Source organism: Pleurodeles waltl, chromosome 5 (assembly GCF_031143425.1).
Source record: "Pleurodeles waltl isolate 20211129_DDA chromosome 5, aPleWal1.hap1.20221129, whole genome shotgun sequence".
Taxonomy (NCBI): domain Eukaryota; kingdom Metazoa; phylum Chordata; class Amphibia; order Caudata; family Salamandridae; genus Pleurodeles; species Pleurodeles waltl.
In genome coordinates this window covers 10,397,989-10,420,258 of record NC_090444.1, presented here as the reverse complement: position 1 = coordinate 10,420,258, position 22,270 = coordinate 10,397,989, and the positions used below count along the sequence as shown (strand labels likewise).

Genomic DNA, 22,270 nt, shown 5'->3' with positions numbered 1-22,270 from the left:
GAGGGGGCAGGAAAGAGGCGTTGGGAGAAGGGAAGGGCCCAAGGTTGGTGGGAAGAGTTGTACTGTAGTCTAAGGGGTGCAGCCTGGACACGGGGGCAAGGACTAGGTGTGTGGGGGTGCAGCCAGGACACGGGGGCAAGGACCAGGTGTGTGGGGGTACAGCCAGGACAGGGGTGCAAGCGCCATCAGTGTGGGGGTGCAGCCAGGACAGGGGTGCAAGCGCCAGCAGTGTTGGGGTGCAAACAGGCAAGGGGTGCCAGCACTAGGTGGGGGGTGCAGCCAGGACAGGGGTGCAAGCACTAGGTGTGGGGGTGCAGACAGGACGGGGGTGCAAGCACCAGGTGTGGGAGGTACTTCACTCATCTCGACAGGAGGCTGAACCACAGATCTCAGGGGTTGGGGGGGTCACATTTATTGTGAGAGGAGAGAGAGAGGATAGCGCCCCCTATCCCTCCCTCCTCCATCCTTTCACCATCCCTCGGGTGGGGGTGATTGTGGGGAGCAGACCACCCCCACTGGATGAGGCCCGTCCGCGGTCCCTGCTAATGGCAGCGGTGGGGGCGACCACACAAGCCCTGGATGGACACAGACAGCGAATTATTATCACCCAGAAATGCCGTGTGAAGGGAGCGCGCCGTGTGATCTGCTGCAGGTGAGTGAGTTGTCGCCGTGTGAGCTGCTGCAGGTGAGTTGTCCCCGTGTGATCTGCTGCGGGTGAGTTGTCGCCGTGTGATCTACTGTGAGTGAGTTGTCCCCGTGTGATCTGCTGCGGGTGAGTGAGTTGTGGCCGTGTGATCTGCTGCAGGTGAGTGAGTTGTGTGACCTGCTGCAGGTGAGTGAGTTGTGGCCTTGTGATCTGCTGCAGGTGAGTGAGTTGTCGCCGTGTGATGTGCTGCAGGTGAGTGAGTTGTGGCCGTGTGATGTGCTGCAGGTGAGTGAGTTGTCCCCTTGTGATCTGTTGCAGGTGGGTGAGTTGTCGCCGCGTGATCCGCTGCAGGTGAGTGAGTTGTCGCTGTGTGATCTTCTGCAGGTGAGTTGTCCCCGTGTGATCTGTTGCAGGCGAGTGAGTTGTCGCCGTGTGATCTGTTGCAGGCGAGTGAGTTGTCGCCTGTGATCTGCTGCAGGTGAGTGAGTTGTGGCCGTGTGATCTGCTGCAGGTGAGTTGTGGCCGTGTGATCTGCTGCAGGTGAGTGAGTTGTCGCCGTGTGATCTGCTGCAGGTGAGGTCTCGCCGTGTGATCTGCTGCAGGTTTTCGCCGTGTGATCTGCTGCCGGTGAGTTGTCGCCGTGTGACCTGCTGAGGGTGAGTGAGTTGTGGCCGTGTGATCTGCTGCGGGTGAGTGAGTTGTCTCCGTGTGATCTGCTGCCGGTGAGTTGTGGCCGTGTGATCTGCTGCAGGTGAGTGAGTTGTCGCCGTGTGATCTGCTGTAGGTGAGTGAGTTGTCGCCGTGTGATCTGCTGCAGGTGAGTGAGTTGTGGCCGTGTGATCTGCTGCGGGTGAGTTATCCGGGTGGGAGGGTCGGAGCCGGGAAGTCACTGAGTGAGGGGGTTTGCTCCCTCCTCCTGTTTACAGTGTAATTAGAGGAATAAAAACGGTGACTGGGTTCCTTCTCTCCGACCCCTCCCGCTCCCGGGGGTCTCAGGCCGGTGACCCCTGACACTGGTCTATATTGGTATAAAAGTGACCTCTGTCCTGGGAAGGGGCAGGTTGGTCCGGGTCACGCACAGTTTGGCATCATTTTCCCCGGTGTTGTGGATTGGTAACTATTGGTCTGTTTTATAAATGACTTTCCGCTATTTTTAGCATATTGGGCTGGAATTTAGAAATGTGTGTGGGTTACAGGATCAGTCTTTTGTGGGTTGTACCCCTGAGCTCGGAGCCCCTTTAAGGTGAGAAGTTAAGAAACTTTGGAAGTGCAGCGGGGTCACCTGCATTTCAGCAGCCCCCCCCCGCACCCCCCCCCCCCAAAACACATCTGCACTTCCAGAAGCTTCCCTGAACAATGGGAGTTTAACAACATAAACCTGTATTATACAGAGCGGCAGATAGCGCCTCGACGCCATTTACATTCCCTTTGTGGGCGCGGGACCCCGTGATTTGCCAGCATGAAAGCCCTGCTTGTTTAATCCACAGTTTGTTGGGCAGTTTCTCAGGTGGGAGGAAGGTAACCGAGTCCATGGAAAGAAATCTCAGCTCCTCACATTAACAATCTCCTTTGACAACTTTGCTTAAAATTCGCAAAAGCTGCTGACTTAGAACTGGGGAGTCAGGATCCAGTCTCGGCGCTGGCTCAGCATCCTGTGATCCTGGGCAGATCACTTAATTGCCCTGTGCATAAAATAAATGAATAATGTGTCCTTGTGTAATGTAACTAGTGTCAAGTAAAGCCCCCCAGTACCCCCGGGTCGAGCTCCAGCTCCCTGAAAATGCCCCCCCATGAGGACTCAGAGAGAAAGTAAGCAGTTAGCAGGAGCAGACATTCTGCGCCCACCCCCTCTGCGGAAGGGTCCGGGCACAAATCTCCATTTACTGCCTGCTTGACTCTGCCCCTGCCCCTCCTTCCTAGGAGTAGCAGCATTGGGCTACATACGACCTACTTTGTGGTTGGCTTTGGGCTGGAGAGTGCTTTAAAAATCTGCCCGCCCCTTCCCTCTGCCCCCCTGCTCCCTCCGCCTCCCCGCTCCCTCTGCCTCCCACTGCCCCCTCTGTTCCCCTGCACCCCCTGTCTTCCCCTCTGTCCCTTCTCCCCTCCCCTCGGCCCCCTCTCTCCCCTCTGCATCCCTCTCTCCCCTCTGCATCCCTCTCTCCTCTGCCCCTTCTCCCTCTCCTCTGCCCCCTCCCTCTCTCCTCTGCCCCCTCCCTCTCTCCTCTGCCCCCTCCCTCTCTCCTCTGCCCCTTCTCCCTCTCTCCTCTGCCCCTTCTCCCTCTCCTCTGCCCTCCTCCCATCACTCCCCTCTGCCCCCTCTCTCCAATCTGCCCCCTCTACCCTCTAACTCCCCTCTGCCCTCCCTTTCCCCTCTGTCCCCTTCTCTCCCCTCAGCGTCCCTCTCTCCCCTCTGCGTCCCTCTCTCTCCTCTGCCCCCCTCTCTCTCCTCTGCCCCTTCTCCCTCTCTCTCCTCTGCCCCTTCTCCCTCTCTCCTCTGCCCCCTCTCCCTCTCCTCTGCCCCCTCTCATCTCTCTCCTCTGCCCCCTCTCTCCCCTCTGTGCCCCCTCTGTCCCCTTCTCTCACCTCTGTCCTCTTCACTCCCCTTGGCCGCCTTCTCTCCCCTCTGCCCCCTGTCTCCCACACACTTCCCCTACCTGAACTGTACTAACTGTATTTGATTGTTTATTTTGCATGTTTATATTGCATGTGCAGCACCAAACACACAAGAATTGGAGAAACAAAAGGAGGTGGAGCTGAGGGTGAGTTGTGGGTATCAGACAAGTGTCAGGGTGGACTGTAGTGGAAAAGGTAGAATCATTCTTCAAACCCCTCCCAGCGTTGAGGTCTGTGAGGTGTACACAAAGAGGCTGAGAAGCTGTCAATGAACAGGTGAGTGGAGCCCTTGCCATGAACTGTCACCTGCAGGTTCCACAGTCCAGTGCCCCTGAGAGGTCAGGAAGTCCAGTGCCTGCTGGGGTGGTCTGTAGATAACAAGCAGGCCACTTGTGCTAAAGCCAGTAGGATAGCCTGATTGGTTTATTCACCTGCTGAACATGTGTATGAGGGAGTCTGGTTGAAATCCCACTATGAAAATTACTTTACCTTACAAAAATGTACAGTTTTGCGTACCTGGAACTGCATCATCTCGCCCACAATCACATGATGAAATGAGGCCACCTCCACTATTTTCAGCACAGGGAGTGCCAGAAACAAACCTTTAAAATGTGAAAGGTTCTGGGTATCAGTGGGTTACAGACCCATCCGGTCTCAATCACTGCTGGGGCATCAGTTCTTGAGGTGGGGGTGGTGCCTGATGCTGCCTACGCACTGCACCCCTAGGTGTTCTGAGAGACCTCTAAATCACTGTGACAGAACAGCTGTAGTGAACAAGGCAACATTCACAGCCCCCCTAACATCAGGGTGCAAGAACTCACTTTAAAAAACTCATTTCCAAATACAGGACTTGAAACCTAAGCAGGACAATGTGGCTGAAAGGGACACTTATCCCAAGTAATAGACACAGGGATGTAGACAGTGAATGTAAGAGAAATGCAGTGAACAGAACCCCTGGGTGTAAGAGATGGGGACAGGAGAGAGGTATGGGTGTAAGATGGCGACAGGAGAGAGGTGTGGGTGTGAGATGGGGACACGAGAGAGGTGTGGATGCAAACAATTTGGACAAGAGAGGTATGGGTGTAAGATGTGGACATAAGAGAGGTGTGGGTGTAAACGATGTGGACGCAAGAGTTGTGGGTGTAAGAGATGGGGACAGAAGAGGTTTGGGTGCAAGAGACGGGCCCACGAGAGAGGTGTGGGTGCGAGAGATGGGCACATGAGACAGGTGTGGGTGCAAGAGATAGGGACATGAGAGGTGTGGGTGTGACATGGGGACACGAGAGCGGTGTGGGTGCAAGAGATGGGGACACAAGAGAGGTGTTAGAGAAAGAGATGGGGACATGAAAGAGGTGTAGTTGTGAGCTGGGGACACGAGTGGTGTGGGTGCAAGAGATTTGGACACGAGAGAGGTTTGAGAGAAAGTGATGGGGACATGAAAGAGGTGTAGGTGTTAGCTGGGGACACGAGAGGTGTGGGTGCAAGAGATGGGGACACAAGACAGGTTTGAGAGAAAGAGATGGGGACCTGAAAGAGGTGTGGGTGTGAGCTGGGGACAAGAGAGGTGTGGGTATAAGATGTGGACATCAGATAGGTGAGTGTGAGATGGGGACATGAGAGAAGTGTGGGTGCAACAGATGGGGACATAAGAGAGGTGGGAGTGCAAGAGATGGGGACACGAGAGAGGTGTGGGTGTGAGATGTGGACATGAGAGAGGTGTGGGTGTGAGATGTGGACATGAGAGAGGTGTGGGTGTGAGATGTGGACATAAGAGAGGTGTGGGTGTGAGATGTGGACATGAGAGAGGTGTCGGTGTAATATGTGGACATGAGAGAGGTGTGGGTGTAAGATGTGGACATGAGAGAGGTGTAGGTGTAAGATGTGGACATGAGAGAGGTGTGGGTGTAAGATGGGGACACGAAAGAGGTGTGAGTGCAAGAGATGGGGACACGAAAGAGGTGTGAGTGCAAGAGATGGGGACACGAAAGAGGTGTGAGTGCAAGAGATGGGGACACGAAAGAGGTGTGAGTGCAAGAGATGGGGATACGAAAGAGGTGTGAGTGCAAGAGATGGGGACACGAAAGAGGTGTGAGTGCAAGAGATGGGGACACGAAAGAGGTGTGAGTGCAAGAGATGGGAAGATGAGCGGTGTGGGTGCGAGAGATGGGGACACAAGAGAGGTGGAGGCAAGAGTTAGGGACACGAGAGAGGTGTGGGGTGCAAGAGATGGGAGCACGAGAGAGGGTTGGGTGCGAGAGACAGGGACATGAGAGAGGTGTGGGTACGAGAGACAGGGACACACAAGAGGTGTGGTTGCGAGAGACGAGGACACGAGAGGTGTGCGAGCGATGGAGGCACAAGAGAGGTGTAGGTGTAAGATGTGGACATGAGAGAGGCGTGGGTGTAATATGTGGACATGAGAGAGGCGTGGGTGTAATATGTGGACATTGGAGAGGTGTGGGTGTAAGATGGGGACCCGAGACAGGTGGGTGTGAGCTGGGGACACAATAGAGGTGTGGGTATAAGATGTGGACATCAGACAGGTAGGTGTGAGATGCAGACATCAGAGAAGTGTGGGTGCAACAGATGGGGACACAAGAGAGTTGGGAGTGCAAGAGATGGTAACATGAGAGAGATGTGGGTGTAATATGGGAACATGAGAGAGATGTGGGTGTAATATGTGGACATGAGAGAGGTGTGGGTGTAATATGTGGACATAAGAGAGGTGTGGGTGTAAAATGTGGACATGAGAGGTGTGGGTGTAAGATGTGGACATGAGAGAGGTGTGGGTGTAAGATGTGGACATGAGAGAGGTGTGGGTGTAAGATGTGGACATGAGAGAGGCGTGGGTGTAATATGTGGACATGGGAGAGGTGTGGGTGTAAGATGTGGACATGAGAGAGGCGTGGGTGTAATATGTGGACATGGGAGAGGTGTGGGTGTAAGATGGGGACCCGAGACAGGTGGGTCTGAGATGGGGAACGAGAGAGATGTGAGTGCAAGAGATGGGAACATGAGAGAGGTGTGGGTGTAAGATGGGGACACGAGAGAGGGGTGGTTGTGAGAGACGAGGACACAAGAGGTGTGGATGCAAGAGATGGAGGCACAAGGGAGGTGTAGATGTAAGAGATAGGGGCACGACAGAGGTGTGGGTGTAAGATTTGGTGACACGAGAGAGGCGCTAGACAGAAGTCATGTGCACCTCTGAGGGTCCCTTGTACTCTGCTGTGACTCTCTCTAACAGACCTGTGGTCACTCCACCTTCAGAAGCATTTAGGACACACATATTATACACTGCATTTAACAAGAAGCTGCTGTGAATCCACAGCTATAAAGAGTCTTGTTCTCACACTTGTGTCAAATTCTCAGGAGAAAAATACCACAATTGGTGGCAACATAGCAAATTATATTAAATGGCACCTCACTCCTAGTGTCATTAAATAAAAGCACAGTTCAGCTGCTGAACCTATCACCATCCTTGAAATGACAAAATAAGGCCTGTAATTTGCTGTTAGAGTAGTTAATTTTACTTGGTGACTCAGAATTTTGGATATAGCGACAGTCAGCTTAACGCCAATCAATTTATTGCTCACGCCCACTTTACTCATCCATTACTAATAATGCTGAGATGACTCTGTGTTTTTGATAATCAATGTCTTGATTAATCTCTTTCCTGATGCCATTTAAAGTCACTCAGTTCATGAGAACACCCAGTCAATATAGTATTGATAGCACCTAGACGCTGCCATAGCTCTTCTAATTATAGCCACCCTAATATCATTACACTCTCCCTGTTCGGAATTCTTCCCAGACTCAATCTGCTGGAGGTAGCGCCTAGACCCACTGTGTTCTTCGTAGCCCCTGCACTTGCTGTACAACAGGTAGTGCCTAGACCGACCGCTCTGGATAGCATCTACATCTGTTCTGTTCTGGTCATACCTTATTGTATCCTTAATATTCCTACATTCACTCTGCTGAAGATAGCGCCTAGACCCACTGTGCTGTGCATAGCACTTCCACTTGCTGTGCTAAGGATTATCGGCAGACCTGCTGCTCTGGATAGTATCTACACCTGCTCTGGGTCCTACCTTATTGTTCACTTAATATTCCTGTTGTCTCTCTGCTGTAGATAGCGCCTAAATAGAAAAGATTATAGACTGACAAGTATATCAACACACATGGGAAGATAGATAGGATTGCAAAGATGCATAGATGGCACAGTGCAGATTCAATTAGTGATATAATAGTTAAATATCTATGTAAGCCTGACAAGAACACTGAAAGCAAACTAGAGAGACATACAAGCAGGACATACAGACGAAGTTGGTTTACAAACATAGCTGTAATCCTCAATTAAAATACATACAGGAGGGCAGTTCTAAATGTATTTCACTGCGTGCATTCTGAAAAGTGTCTTACTTTATAAAGAATAGATGCAAATGGACAGCTCCAAAAGGACTTTACAACAGCATTAGCAGGAGTCAGGAACTGATAAAGCTGGAATGTGCCCTGTGCTGTGAAGAGTTGTTAGAAAGCGTCCTGATATCACATGAGGCTCTAAACACACAGGCAACACTAACGTAATTATTAAGTACAAACAGAAACGCTGGCACTGAAGGAAACTACTGTAGGAGGCTGGCCTGGTGTGTGGTGGGTACCTATGGTACTTCCACCTTATACCAGGTCCAGTTATCCCTTATTAGTGTAGTGTAGTCAGTGTCTAGAAGCCAGGCTCTCTAGAGGTAGCTGTGGATGAGCAGCCAAGGCTTATCTAGGAGACATGCAAAGCTCATGCAATACCACTGTAGTCACACAGTACTCACACACTTGAAAGAAAATGCTCACTGGTACAAAAATAAAGGTACTTTATTTTGGTGACACATATACCAGAAATACCATAGAGGCTATACTCCATTAGGAGGTAAGTAATACACACATTATATACACTAGTATGCAGAAACAGTACAATTAGGGAAAATCACAAATAGAGAAATAGGCCTAGAGGGAACACAAACCATATACTAAGAAAGTGGAATACGAAAGTCGGTCCCCCACCTAGGTAAGTGTAGTGTGTAGATGGGAGTTGGGAGTACTTAGAAAGCCCAAAGGTGAGTACCACAACCCACCCCAACGACCAGGAAAGCAGGAGTAAATCACAGTAAGTTTCCTAGAACACACAGAGAAGAACAGAAGAATATTGCAAAACCCAGAAGAGACTACAAGACACCAACAGTGGATTCCTGCACCAGAGGACCTGTGAAAAGGGGGGACCAAGTCCAAGAAGCACAGAAGAGTCCAGGAAGGGCAGGAGTCCCAGCCCACCAGGATGAAGGTGCAAGAAGTGAACCACTGGTGAGGAAGAAGAGTCAGCACTGCACCCAAGAAGACAAAGCCAGGTTCCTGGAGGGTACAGGTGATGTCCCACGCTGGATGGAGGATTGCAGGTGGGTTTGCGTCATCGAAGTCTGCCAACAAGCCTTGGCCCACGCAAAGCTCACAGTTAGAGGACAATGGCGCTGCCGGGGACCAGGAAGGACCAGGTGGACTCTACCCAGGAGGGGAAGTCAGAGGGGGCACTCAGCAGCACGGAGAGCCCACAGAAGACCTGGCAACACCCACAGGAGTCCTACAGGACGGGGACAGAAGAGTCGCAGAAGAGGCCCACACACCACTACGAGAAAGGCTCCCACGCCGCCAGAGAAGCACTCAGGGAGCTGTGCGTCGCAGGAAGGAGTGATGGGGGCTGGATCTGCAAGATGCACAAAGATCTTGGAGGAAGGATGCCAACAAGCCTTGGCTGCTGCAAATAGCTTGGGGCACAGGGCTACTGTCCTGCATGGGCAGGCAAGGGCTTACCTTCACCCAAGTTGGACAGTTGGAAGAGAGGACAGTCGGGAACACTTCAGTCCACCACCCATGATGCAGGATCCACGCAGCTCAGCAGCAGAGGGGATCCACGCAGCCGGCCGTCGTCGCAGTTGGTGCCTGCAGAAGCAGGGGAGTGACTCCTTCACCCCAAGGGAGATTCCTTCTTCCTTCTGATGCAGGCTGAAGATGGGCTGTCTTCACAGGATGCAGGACCGGGGAAATGTTGCAGCTGCTGGAAGGAGCCGGAGAAACAATGTTGCAGAAGGCGTCTTTCTTCTTTGTTGCAGTTTGTAGGGTCCTGAAGAGTCCAGGTGTAGTTTCTTCGGTCAGAAGTCAAAGTGGAGGGTGCAGCTGATTCCTGCTTGAGTCTTGCAATCTGAATCTTAGGACCCACCCAAGAGAGAGTCCCTAAATAGCCCTGAAACTGAGATTGGTCACCTAGCTGGGTGACCACCAATCGGGAGGGTGCTCTGACGTCACCTGCTGGCACTGGCCACTCAGATGCTTCCAGAGTTCCCTGCCAACCTGGAATCCAAGATGGCAAAACTTCGGGAACCTCTGGAGGAGCTCTGAGCACCACCCCTGGGGTGGTGATGGACATGGGAGTAGTCACTCCCCTTTCCTTTGTCCAATTTTGTGCCAAAGCAGGGACTGGGGGGTCCCTGAACCAGTGTAGACTAGTTTATGCAAGGAGGGCACCAAATGAGCCCTGGAAAGCCTTGCCAGTGGCTTGGGGGAGGCTACCCCTCCCATGCCTGTAACGCCTATTTCCAAAGGGAGAGGGTGTAAAAACCCTCTCCCAAAGGAAATCCTTTGTTCTGCCTTCCTGGGCTTGAGCTTCTCAAGCAACAGGAGGGCAGAAACCTGTCTGGGAGGTGACAGCAGCTTGGGCTATCTAGAAACCCTCAGAAGGCTGAAATGCCAATACTGGGGGTCCTCTAAGGAGCCCCCAGAGTGCATGGAATCATACAACCACTGCTTGCAAAAGTCTTGGGGTATGATTCTAACATGTTTGATACCAAACATGCTCAGAGTTACCATTATGTAGCTGGACGTAGATAGTAACTTATGTCCAGTACACACATGAAATTGGTTCCCCGTACTCACGAAGTCTGGGAAAATGGGCCTGGAGTTCATGGGGGCACCTCTGCTGGTGCAGGGGTGCCCTCACTCACAGGTACTTTGCACTCTGCCCTCTGGGCTAGAAGGCCTATCTTAGGGGTGACTTATAAGTGACCTTGTGTAGTGAAAAATGGCAGTGAAAGGGTGCTTGCACAGTTTCACGCAGGCTGCTATGGCAGTCCTGCAGAACTGTTTACATGGGCTCCCTATGGGTGGCAAAATATGTGCTGCAGTCCATAGGATTCCCCTGGAACCCCAATGGCCTGGGTACCTAGGTACCATATACTAGGTGTTAGACTTGGCATCCTTTGCGTGGTCTCCCCTAACTTTTTGCCTCTGTTTTCCAGGTTGTTGATGTGTGCTGGACTCTGTTTGTGCTGTTTTTGATACTCTGGGCACTTTACCTCTGTTATCTAGTGCTAAAGTGCAAGTGCTCCTATGTAACATTTATGTGTAATTAGCTTTCCATGATTGACATATTTGATTTACTAGTAAGTCCTCATACAGTGTACTAGAGGTGCCCAGGGCCTGTAAATTTAAATAATACTAGTGGGCCTGCAGCACTGGTTGTGCCACCCACATTAGTAACCCTGTAAACAAGGCCCAGACCTGCCAATGCAGTGTCTGTGTGTGCAGTCTTAAACTGCCAATTCGACTTGGCAAGTGTACCTACTTGCTAGGCCTAAACCATCCTCTTTTATACATGTAAGGCACCCCTAAGGTAGCCCCATGGGCAGGGTGCAGTGTATGCTAAAGGTGGGACATGTACTGATGTGTTTTACATGTCCTGACAGTGAAATACTGCCAAATTCGTTTTTCACTGTTGCAAGGCATAGGTCTGTCATAGCTTAACATGAGGACTGCCTTTAAATATTATTCAAGCGCAGATTCCCTTTGGGAGCAGATAGACATGGAGTTTGGGGTCTCTGAACTCACAACTTTAAAATACATCTTTTAGAGAAGTTGGTTTCTAGATTTTTAGGTTTCTGGGTGTGTGAAAATGCCACTTTTAGAAAGTAGACATTTTCTTGCTTAAACCATTCTGTGACTGTGCCTGTTTGTGGATTCTCTATCTGGGTCAGTTTGACAGTTGGACTGTTTGCACCTCTCTCTAGACAGTGACACAAAGGGAGTTGGGGTGTAGCCTGCATATCCTGATCAGCCATCTGGGCTAAAGTGGAGGGAGGAGTGGTCACTTACACCTGAAAGGGCTGTGCCTGCCCTCACACAATGCAGTCTCCAACCCCCTGGTGCGTGTCATGGGCCTGACCTGGGCAAGGCAGGAGCTTGAAAACAACAGAGACTTCTCTTTGAAGTTTGCCTACTTCAAAGGCAGAAAGGGGTATAAGAAGAGGACCCAAAACCCCTGAAAATAAGATCACTTCTGGAATCAAGAGGAACCTCTGCCAAGGAGAAGAGCTGAAGAGCTGAGGAGAAGTGCTGCCCCTGCCTGTGACTGTGCTTTGTTGGGCTATCCTGCAGTTGCTGCTTCTGCCTGTGAAAGGGGACAAAGACTGGACTTTGTTGTGCATTCCTGCTTGAGAAGAATCTCCAAGGGCCTGACCTGAGCTTGACTGCTGTTGTTGAAGTCTCAGGACCATCAAAGACTTCCCCTGCCTGTCCGGATTGATGCATCGCTCTCTTGCGGGAGAGAAGAAATGACGCGCACTGACCCAACAGGAGGAGGAACGACGCGAGTGAGAAATCAACGTATCCCTGGCCTTTTTCGACGTACACTCGCCCGTGCTGCTTTATTTTGACGCTACCCAGTTACTTTTGTGAAATAACAGCATTCTCACTGTTCTCTAAGGATTAAGACTCTTATTCTTTTAAAAATACATATCTTGACTTGTGTATGTTTGATTTTTATCGTTTTGGTCTTGTTTTGTTTAGATAAATATTACCTATTTTTCTAAACCTGTGTTGTCATTTTTTTGTGTTTTTACTGAGTTACTGTGTGTGTTGGTACAAATACTTTACACATTGCTTCTGAAGTTAAGCCTGCCTGCTCGTGCCAAGCTACCAAGGAGGAGAGTGGGGTTTAACTGAGTGCGATTCTCCTTTACCCTGACTAGAGTGAGGGTACTTGCTTGGACACGGGGTAACCTGACTGCCACCCAAAGATCCCATTTCTAACACTAGGGACTTTTAAGGGGGCACCAGTGTGCCAATTGTGGTTGAAATACAGACGTTTGGGAGAGAGAGCATAATCACTGGAGTCCTGGTTAGCAGGATCCTAGTGAACATAGTCAGACAAGCTGACATCATGCAGAAAAAGGGGGTAACCATGCCAAGAAAGAGGGTACTTTCCTTCACAACCTCCACCCCTTAAAAGCGGGACAAGAAGGCTAACCTTGCCCAGATGAGTCTTCTGTGTCTAAGCAGAAACATCTGGAGAGTCCATCCACATTGGAGTGGTTACTCCCAGGTCCATGTTCCACTGTAAAGTCCATACCCTGTAGGAAAATGAACCACCTCAACAATTTTGGGTTTTCTCTTTTCATCTGTTTGAGTCATAAGAGGTTTGTGGCCTGTCTGAACAATGAAGTGAGTACCAAAGAGGTATGGTCTCAACTTCTTCAAGGCCCAGGCCACAGCAAAGTTCTCCTTCTCTATGGCTGGCCAACTCTTTTCCCCGCAGGTCAACCTATTGCTGATAAAAGCTACCGGTTGTTCCTGGTCCTCTGTATTAAGTTCTGAGAGAACTGTCCCAACCCCTACCTCTGAAGCATCAGTCTGAACTATGAACTTCTTGGAGTAGTTTGGGCTCTTTAGAACAGGTGCAGAGCACATGACCTGTTTGAGTTCCTCAAAAGCTTTCTGACAGCTGGCTGTCCACAATACCTTTTTAGGCATTTTCTTGGGGTGAGGTCATTAAGTGGGGCAATAATGGAGCCATAGTTCTTAATGAACCTCTTGTAATACCCAGTGACCCCAAGAAGGCTCTGACCTGGGTTTGTGTGGTAGGAGGAGTCCAATCCAAAATGGTTTGGATCTTCCCCTGTAGTGGCTGAATCTGTTCTCCTTCTACTAGGTGTCCCAGATAAACCACCTTCCCCTGCACTATCTGGCACTTTGACGACTTGATAGTAAGTCCTGCTTTCTGCAGAGCCTCCAAAACTTTCCAAAGGTGGACCAGGTGATCATCCCAGGTGGAGCTAAAGACAGCTATATCATCTAGCTATGCTGCAATGAAGGCTTCCAGACCTTGGAGGACTGTGTTCACAAACCTTTGAGAAGTGGCAGGTGCATTCTTCAGACCAACAGGCATTACTGTGAATTGGTAGTGCGCTCCAATGGTTGAAAATGCTGTCTTGCGTTTAGCATCTTCTGACCGCTTAATCTGCCAATAACCTGCAGTAAGGTAAAAAGTGCTAAAATACTTGGCCAATGCCAGTATATCAATGAGCTCATCTGCCCTAGGGATAGGGTGAGCATCTGTTTTGGTTACTGTATTGAGCCCTCTATAGTCAACACAAAACCTCATCTCTCCTTTCCCATTGTGAGAGTGTGGCTTTGGGACAAGTACCACTGGGCTAGCCCAGGGGCTATCTGAGTACTCAATAACTCCCAGGTCAAGTATCTTTTGTACCTCTGCTTTGATGCAATCCCTTACATGAGCAGGTTGTCTGTATACTTTACTCTTGACAGGCAGACTGTCCCCTGTATCGATGGTGTGTTCACACAATGTGGTTTGACCAGGTATAAGGGAAAACAGATCTGAGAACTGTCCCTGGAGATTTCTGCAGTCTTCCTTTTGAGACTGAGAAAGGAAATCTGCTAAGACTACCCCCACAAATTAACCATCAGCTGCAGAATTTAAAAAGAGGTCAGGGAGAGGGTCACTCCTCTTCCTGTCCCTCATCAGTGGCCATGAGCAGGCTTATGTCAGCCCTGTTATAGTAGGGCTTTAGGCAGTTCATATGAAGTATCCTAAGGGGTCTTCTTGGAGTGCCAAGGTCAACCAAATAAGTGACCTCACCCTTCTTTTCCACAATGATGTGTGGTCAACTCCATTTGCTTTGGAGTGCTCGTGGTACCACTGGCTCCAGGACCCACACTTCCTGACTGGTTGGTACACAGTCAGGACAGCCTCCTGGTCATGCCATTGCTTTTGTAATTCTTGGCTTGCCTGAAGGTTCTTACTGTCCTTCTTCATCTACTCAGCCATCCTTGATCTGAGGCCAAGTACATAATCCACTATATCTTGTGAAGGGGGCTTCAGGGGCTGTTCCTAACCCTCCTTCATAAATGCTAGTGGACCTCTAACAGGGTGACCAAAGAAGAGTTCGAAGAGGCTGTAGTCCACTCCTTTTTGGGTTACCTACCCGTAGGCAAAGAGGAAGCATGGTAACAGGACATCCCATCTCCTCCTGAGTTTTTCAGAGAGTCCCATTATCATACCTTTGAGTGTTTTATTAAAATGCTCAACCAACCCATTTGTTTGGGGATGGTAAGGTGTATATTACACCACACTCTTTCCACATTGCTTTTAAGTATGCAGACACAAAGTTGCTACCTCTGATACAACCTCTTTGGGAAACCCACCCTGAAAAATATTCTCAGTCCTTGGTCACTGTAGGAGCTGTAGTGGTTCTAAGAGGTATGGCTTCTGGATACCTGGTGGCATGGTCCAACACCACCTGAATAAATCCGTTTCTAGAAGCTGTAGGAGGGTCAATGGGGTAAACAATATCAACCCCTACCCTTTCAAAGGGTACCTCAACCACTGGCAGTGGGATTAAGGGGGCTACCTGTCTTGCCACTGGCTTCACAAGTGATATAGGAGCGACACAACTCCTCTGACATGTGAGGCCAGTGAAAGTTAGGGACCATCTATGCCAAGTTTTACTTTGCCGCAGGTGACCAGCAACGGTAGTGACCTATGTCCAGTACACGTGTAAAATGGAGTCCCCGCACTTACAAAGTCTGGGAAATTGGGCCTGGAATTTGTGGGAGCAATATCACAAAATAAAATAAAACTTTTCAAACACTCACCTCCAGTCACAGATCTGGGTTTAATCCATGGTTATTTTGCTTGCCACGTCACCCCAGTTCAGACCCAGCCATTTGCAAATCAGTCTTGATCCTGCTCCCTATGGGAGCAGTCCAACCCGAACTGCCAAACCAGGTCCTCCCTGGACAGGATTCAAGCATCCTGGGATGCTAGTGCAGGGGTGCCTTCACATACATATACTTTGCACCCTGCCCTCTGGGCTAGAAGGCCTGCCTACGTTAGGGGTGACTTATAGGTGACTTGGTGTAGTGAAAAATGGGAGTGAAAGGGGGCTTGCACCTTCTCACACAGGCTGCAATGGCAGTCCTGCAGAAGTATTTGCATGGGCTCCCTATAGGTGGCAAAATATATGCTGCAGCCCATAGGGATCCCCTGGAACCCCAATGCCCTGTGTACCCTATATATATTGGGATTTATAAGGGGGCATCAGTGTGCCAATTGTGGGTGAAATACAGACTTTTGGAGGAGAGAGCATAATCACTGGGATCCTGGCTAGCAGGATCCCAGTGAACACAGTCAAACACACTGACATCTGGCACTGACAAAGGGGCTAACCAAGGAAGAGGGTATTTTCCTACTAGTACCTCCTTGTGAAAGAGTGGAATGCAGTCACTCAGAGTGAAGTTTGACAGCAAAATAGGCTGACCCACTTCCCTGTGCTGTATTCTGTAGTGGCCAGAAGCAAAATGTGAATGGTAGAACAGGCCCCTTTAAGTATATTATATATGTAATTTATCTAAAATAAAAGGTCTTAACTAAATACCAAACCAAAAATGGAAAATGGTGCGCTTTTCAATCTGCAGATGTTCACATTTGTGGAGCATACCTTCAGAATGATGCAACATTAGCCGCATCATTCCACCTTTTTATTTTATTTTTCCTTAAGTTGTGCAGCATTGGGAAAGCCTGTAATTCTGAACGGTGAGACTTAATGACTTAGCCAATGTGTGTTTAAAATAGTTGTAAACCTCCTGTTCTTTGTATAGATCTGGTCAGAACCTCAGATCTCCGAAATTACCCTATATGGAAGTTGCTCAGATTACCTATCCGAGTCCTATCCTAGGCTCTCTGATAGTACAAAGGACTCCTTGCAGCATTTGCTTAGGTTTCACGTCGTTATTGTGATGTTCTGTGTTGCATGGTCCATTCAATGGAAAAGGCTCCATCTTGTATTATTTGTTAGGCTGTGTGATAATAGGAAGCATTCCCTGGATAAGAAAGGAGACATCTTGTCTCTATGGATTTAACATTGTAGTGTGTTGTAGGGAGAGGGTCTCACTCACTGAACAAGGAACCTTCTCTGGTGTCTTGATTACTCCTTGAGTCCACACTCCTCGATAGAAGGAGATCACGGAAGGATCGTATGCCCTTACTCTGCCTACTGCATCTTTACATTGAAAGTGTGATTGAGAATTTCTTCAGTGCACTTGTCTCACTAAATGCCAACATATTTTTGTGAGGGGCTCTGCATTGCAGCTTATTCTGTGTTTCTTTTTCTTAATCAAACAGGTGCAATAAATAAATAAGCGAAAAAGGTAAAGACATTAAACATCACTTGTGTAGGAAGTGATGTAAAAACAGTATGCCTCAGAATCTTTTAACTTGTAACTTAATGCCTTGCCAAAGTCTACAGCAGAAAACCCAAATTCCCTAGTGTGATCTGTACTTGGCTCTTATGCAGCAGATGATATACATTGAAGATATCGCACTGACATACTGAAGCAAGTCTGATGAGGTCTTCATTACGAAGCAAGAGCTAACCTGTAATCGGAAAGAACACACAGGAGAGAAACCGTATGAATATCTATAATGTGAAGCACATTTTTTAGGCGGAGAAAGAGCAAGTGCGACATCAGAAACTTCATACTGGAGGAAACCTGTTTGGTCTACTGACTGTAGAAAAGTGTTCTTTGCAATGAAAGACCTAATGCAGCATCAGAGTGTCCACGTAGAGGAGAAACCATATAAATGTACATAATGTAATAAAGTGTTTGGAAGGAAGAAGAATCTAAAGCTGAATCAAAAATCCACAGTGGTGAGAAGCCATATAAATGTACAGAATGCAACATAGCATTTATTACCAATGGGCGCCTAGCGCGACATCAGAAAGTCCACACTGGTGAGAAACTTTATTGGTGCAATGAATGTGACAAAGCATTTATAACAAATGGAGAGCTAAAACAACATCAGAAAATCCTCACTGGGAAGAAACCATATGAATGTACAGAATGTGACAAGTCATTTATTACATGTGGAGACCTATTGAAACATCAGAAAGTCCTCACCGGGGAAAAACCATATGAATGCACAGAATGTAATAAAGTGTTCAGATGGAAGAACAATCTAAAGCAGCATCATAAAATCCACACTGGGGAGAAACCATATGAATGTACAGAATGTGACAAGTCATTTATTACATGTGGAGACCTATTGAAACATCAGAAAGTCCTCACCGGGGAAAAACCATATGAATGCACAGAATGTAATAAAGTGTTCAGATGGAAGAACAATCTAAAGCAGCATCATAAAATCCACACTGGGGAGAAACCATATGAATGTACAGATTGTGACAAGGCATTTAATACCAATGGACAACTAATGCAGCATCAGAAAGTCCACACCGCCGAGAAACCTTATGAGTGTACAGAATGCGACAAGGCATTTATTACCAATGGACAACTAATGCAACATCAGAAAGTCCACACTGGGGAAAAACCATATGAATGTACAGAATGCAACAAAGCATTTATAATAAAGGGAGGGCTAAAACGACATCAGAAAATCCACACCGGGGAGAAATCATATGAATGTACAGAATGCAACAAAGCATTTATAACAAATGATGCACTAAAACGACATCAGAAAATCCACACTGGGGAGAAACCGTATAAATGTACAGAATGCAAGAAGGCATTTATAACATATGGACACCTAACGCGACATCACAAAGTCCATACTAGGGAGAAACCGTATAAATGTAATGAGTGCGACAAGGCATTTATTACCAATGGAGAACTAATGCAACATCAAAAAATCCACACTGGGGAGAAACCCTATGAGTGTACAGAATGTGACAAAACATTTATTAGAAAGTCATATCTAAAGGTACATCAAAGAGTCCACACTGGGGAGAAACCATGTGAATGTACAGAATGTGACAAAGCATTTATTAGAAAGTCATATCTAAGGGTACATCAAAGAGTCCACACTGGGGAGAAACCATATGAATGTACAGAATGTGACAAGACATTTATTTCAAAGTTATATCTGATGAAACACCAAAAAGTCCACACTGGGGAGAAACCCTATGAATGTACAGAATGCAAGAAAGCATTTATGAGAAACGGAGAGCTAAAACAACATCAGAAAATCCACACTGGGGAGAAGCCATATCAATGTACAGAATGTGACTGGGCATTTATAACAAATGGAATGCTAAAACGACATCAGAAAATCCACACTGGGGAGAAACCTTATGATTGTACAGAATGTGGCAAGGCATTTTCAACAAATGGAAATCTAATGCGACATCATTTAGTCCACACTGGGGAGAAACCATATCAATGTACAGAATGTGGCAAAGCATTTATAACAAGTGGAAACCTAGTGCGACATCAGAAAATCCACACTGGGGACAAATCCACATCGATATGCTGAAAGTGACAAAGCATTTATAACAATTGGAAAGCTGAAGTGACATCAAATAGTCCACACTAGGGAGAGACCATTCAACATCACTGAATGTGAGAATACATTTATTAGAAAGTGACATCAGAAAGTCCACACCGGGGAGAAACCCTATGAATGTACTCAATGTGACCAAGCATTCATTGTAAAGCACAGTTAAATGCAACATTGGAGGGTTCACACAGGAAAGAAACCATATCAATATACAGAGGGTAGTAAAGTGTTCTCAAGGAAGTCCAATCTAAAGCAGCATCAACAAATCCACCCAGGGAGAAGCCGAATAAATGTACTGAATGTGGCAGTTCATGTATTGGCAGGGCACACCAGATACAATAACAGTAAGTCAACACAGAGGAGAAAGTAATGATGATGAAGAATGCATGTCACTGCAGTCAGTGTGGCAAGGCATCCTTGACAAAGCTAATGCAGCATCAGAACGTCATTACTAGTGGGACACCTGTCCTCCACACAGGAGAGACACCATAGCAGGCTTCAAAATCTACTTGCCCACTCACTATGGCGAGTCAGACTTTACCAGGTTGGGCCTGAAGGCTGGGTGCGAGTGAACTTACGGTGGAAAGGAACAGGTGTTCTCTTCATTCAGAAAGTAAATGAGCTATAGAGATGCCTTTAAATCTTGTTTTTATCTTGACACATTTGCTGTCTGTTCAAGGATATAGGTCAAAGGTCAAGTTGTCTTTTTACTAACAGCTGCTTATCATGGAAAATGCTTTCTCTTACTACAGTTAGTTTTTTGTCAAGTGAGCTGTCGAGCAATCATGAAACAAAAGGCTGTACGATGTCAGTTTTTTCTAACAACATTTAAATAGCTTACAAATGAATAGTACAGATATTCAAAATGTCAGAAATTATTAAAGCACTTTAAAAAAAAAAATCAGAAGTGTGATGCAAACAAAGATATTTAAATAGGAGCAGAGTATATCAGAACACTTTACTTGGTGATGTGCAAATGACAAGTATTTCCAAAAAATCTATTTCCAAACACTATTGTTTCTAAACTCTATAGTTGTATCAGTAAAACCCCGAGTCAGTGGGAAATGTTGTGGTCATTTCAATGGAAAATCTGCTGACTGCAAATAACAGCATGCTACCACTTCATGCTTTAGTTATGCATTTATTAAAAGTGATGGTTTTGAAATATGATTTGAGAAACATTCCTGCCCTGCCCTGATGACAATGCTGTTAATGAACAAAGAGGCAAATCAGGGATCAGGTGTATCCTGTATGTGCCTAGATTTGTATTATATGTGTAGCAAAGGTTTAGTTTATTAAATCAAACAAAATATATTTTTTTATACATCATGTATGCTGAACTCACGTATTTGAAGCTGCTCTCATATATGACAATGAAGAAAACGGTGGCTCAGTGAATTAAAATACTTGCCACATAATTTGAAAGCAGTTTATGGGTCAAGAGCATTGCAATTAGGTTGAATAGATTATTTAAGTCAACAGACCTGCAGGTCTAGTAACATTTTAATGTTTTTTTGAGGCCTCCATAGAAATATACTGAATGTGACACAGCCATTATTACAAAGGAACTATTAATGCAGCACCTGAAAATCCACACTGTGAATTAATAGAATCAAAAAATTTGACCAAATGCTGATCAGAGAGTCCATATTGGCAGAAACAACTTTTTTTGCAAAGTGTTTTTTCACAGAGGGAACCTAATGTGTCTACATGCATTCCAGGGAGAAACTGCATCTGTCTTCCGTGTGACGAGGCATTCATTACAAAGGAATTGGTAATGCTTAATCAGAAATTATACACTGGGGACTATTCATGCAGCATCTGAAAATCCACACTGACTCAATAGAAGCCATAAATGTGACCAAGATACTCCATATTGACAGGAACAACTTTTTCTTGCAAAATGTTTTTTCCCAGGAGGAACCTAATGTGTCAACAAGCATTCCAGAACGAAACTGAACTAACTCTTGACCAGAAATGATAAACTTGGGAGAAGCCATTTGAATATTATAATCATGAAAGAGCATTTCCCACCAAACCCTCTCTGATGATGCATCAAAAAGGTCACCCGGGTTTAAAATGTACTGATTGTGAAGTCTTTCATTTAAAAGAGTCATCAGTTGCTATGTCAAAAAACATCCACACCTTCTCACTGATATAGGGGGTCCCAGTGAAGTTACCCCTTTCCCACAGAGGTGACAATGTGCAAACTCCAAAGAGTATCAAACTTTGACAGAATGCAAATGTTACACAAAGCAACAACCAGATTTCTTTCCCTGTTCCCAGCTTAATGTGTTAGAGGAAGTAGCCTCTTCCTAGCATGGTTACCCCCATTTTGGCCTGTTTGTCAGTGTGTTTGACTGTGTCCACTTCCCTGTCCATCACCACCCCCAGGGTTGGTGCTCAGAGCTCCTCCAGAGGGTCCCTGGGTTTGCTATCTTGGATTCCAAGGTGGTAGGGAACTCTGGGAGCATCTGAGTTGCCAGTGCCAGCAGGTGATATCAGAGCCCTCATCTGATAGGTGCTTACCTGTGTAGCTGACCAGCCCCCCTTTGAGGGCTATTTAGGGTCTCTCCTCTAGGTGTTTCTTCAGATTTGAATTGCAAGACTCCAGCAGGAATCCTCTGCATCCTTTACTTCATCCTCTACCAATGAACTTTGCTACTGGGTCTCCAGGGACTCTACAACACTACAAAGAAGCAAGAAGCCTTCTGCAATATTGTATCTTCAGCTCCTACCAGCAACTGCAACTGTTTCACTGGTCGTGCATCCTCCAGGACAGCCATCTTCAGCCTGCACCAGAAGTCTCAAAGGAATCTCCCTTGGAGTGAAGGAGTCCCTCCCCTGCTTCAGCAGGCCCATCTCCGCAGCAACAACCAGTGGCGTGGGTCCCCTCTCCTGATGAAGTGCGTGGATCCAGCATCACGGGTGGTGGACTGAAGTGGTCCCGACAGTCCTGACGTCCTACTGTCCAACTTTGGTGAAGGTAAGAGCCTGCCTCCCCATGCAAGACAGTACCCCGTGCACTGTGGTTTTGCAGTTACAGGCTTGTTTTCATCTTCCTCTCTCAGATGCTGAGAGCCCCCTCTGACTCCTGGGTAGGGTCCGCCAGATTTCTTCTGGTCCCGGGCAACACCATTTTCCTCCAACCACGAGCTTTGCATTTGCCAAGGCTTGTTAGTGAAATCCAGCAACGCAAACTAGACTGCAGTCATCCATCTTGCGTGTGACATCTTCTGCAACAACCAGGAACCCGCATCCGTCTTCTTGGGTGCATAATTGACTTTGGTGGTCATTATGAATATGGCAGGAAACACCATCGA

At 47.5% G+C, this 22,270-nt stretch overlaps 1 protein-coding gene across 1 annotated transcript; it reads left to right on the top strand.

Moving 5' to 3' along the window:
* Positions 1-32: 32 nt before the first annotated feature.
* Positions 33-20,275, top strand: LOC138295253 (zinc finger protein 420-like). The gene is made up of 2 exons (XM_069233448.1): positions 33-652; positions 16,776-20,275. Exon 2 carries the CDS (start codon positions 17,865-17,867, stop codon positions 18,921-18,923), a length of 1,059 nt encoding a protein of 352 aa, XP_069089549.1. The 5' UTR covers positions 33-652; positions 16,776-17,864; the 3' UTR covers positions 18,924-20,275.
* Positions 20,276-22,270: the final 1,995 nt, after the last annotated feature.

Excerpts from the sequence above, each read along its gene's own strand:
- LOC138295253 (XM_069233448.1), top strand. The coding sequence starts at position 17,865 with ATGCAGCATCAGAAAGTCCACACCGCCGAGAAACCTTATGAGTGTACA.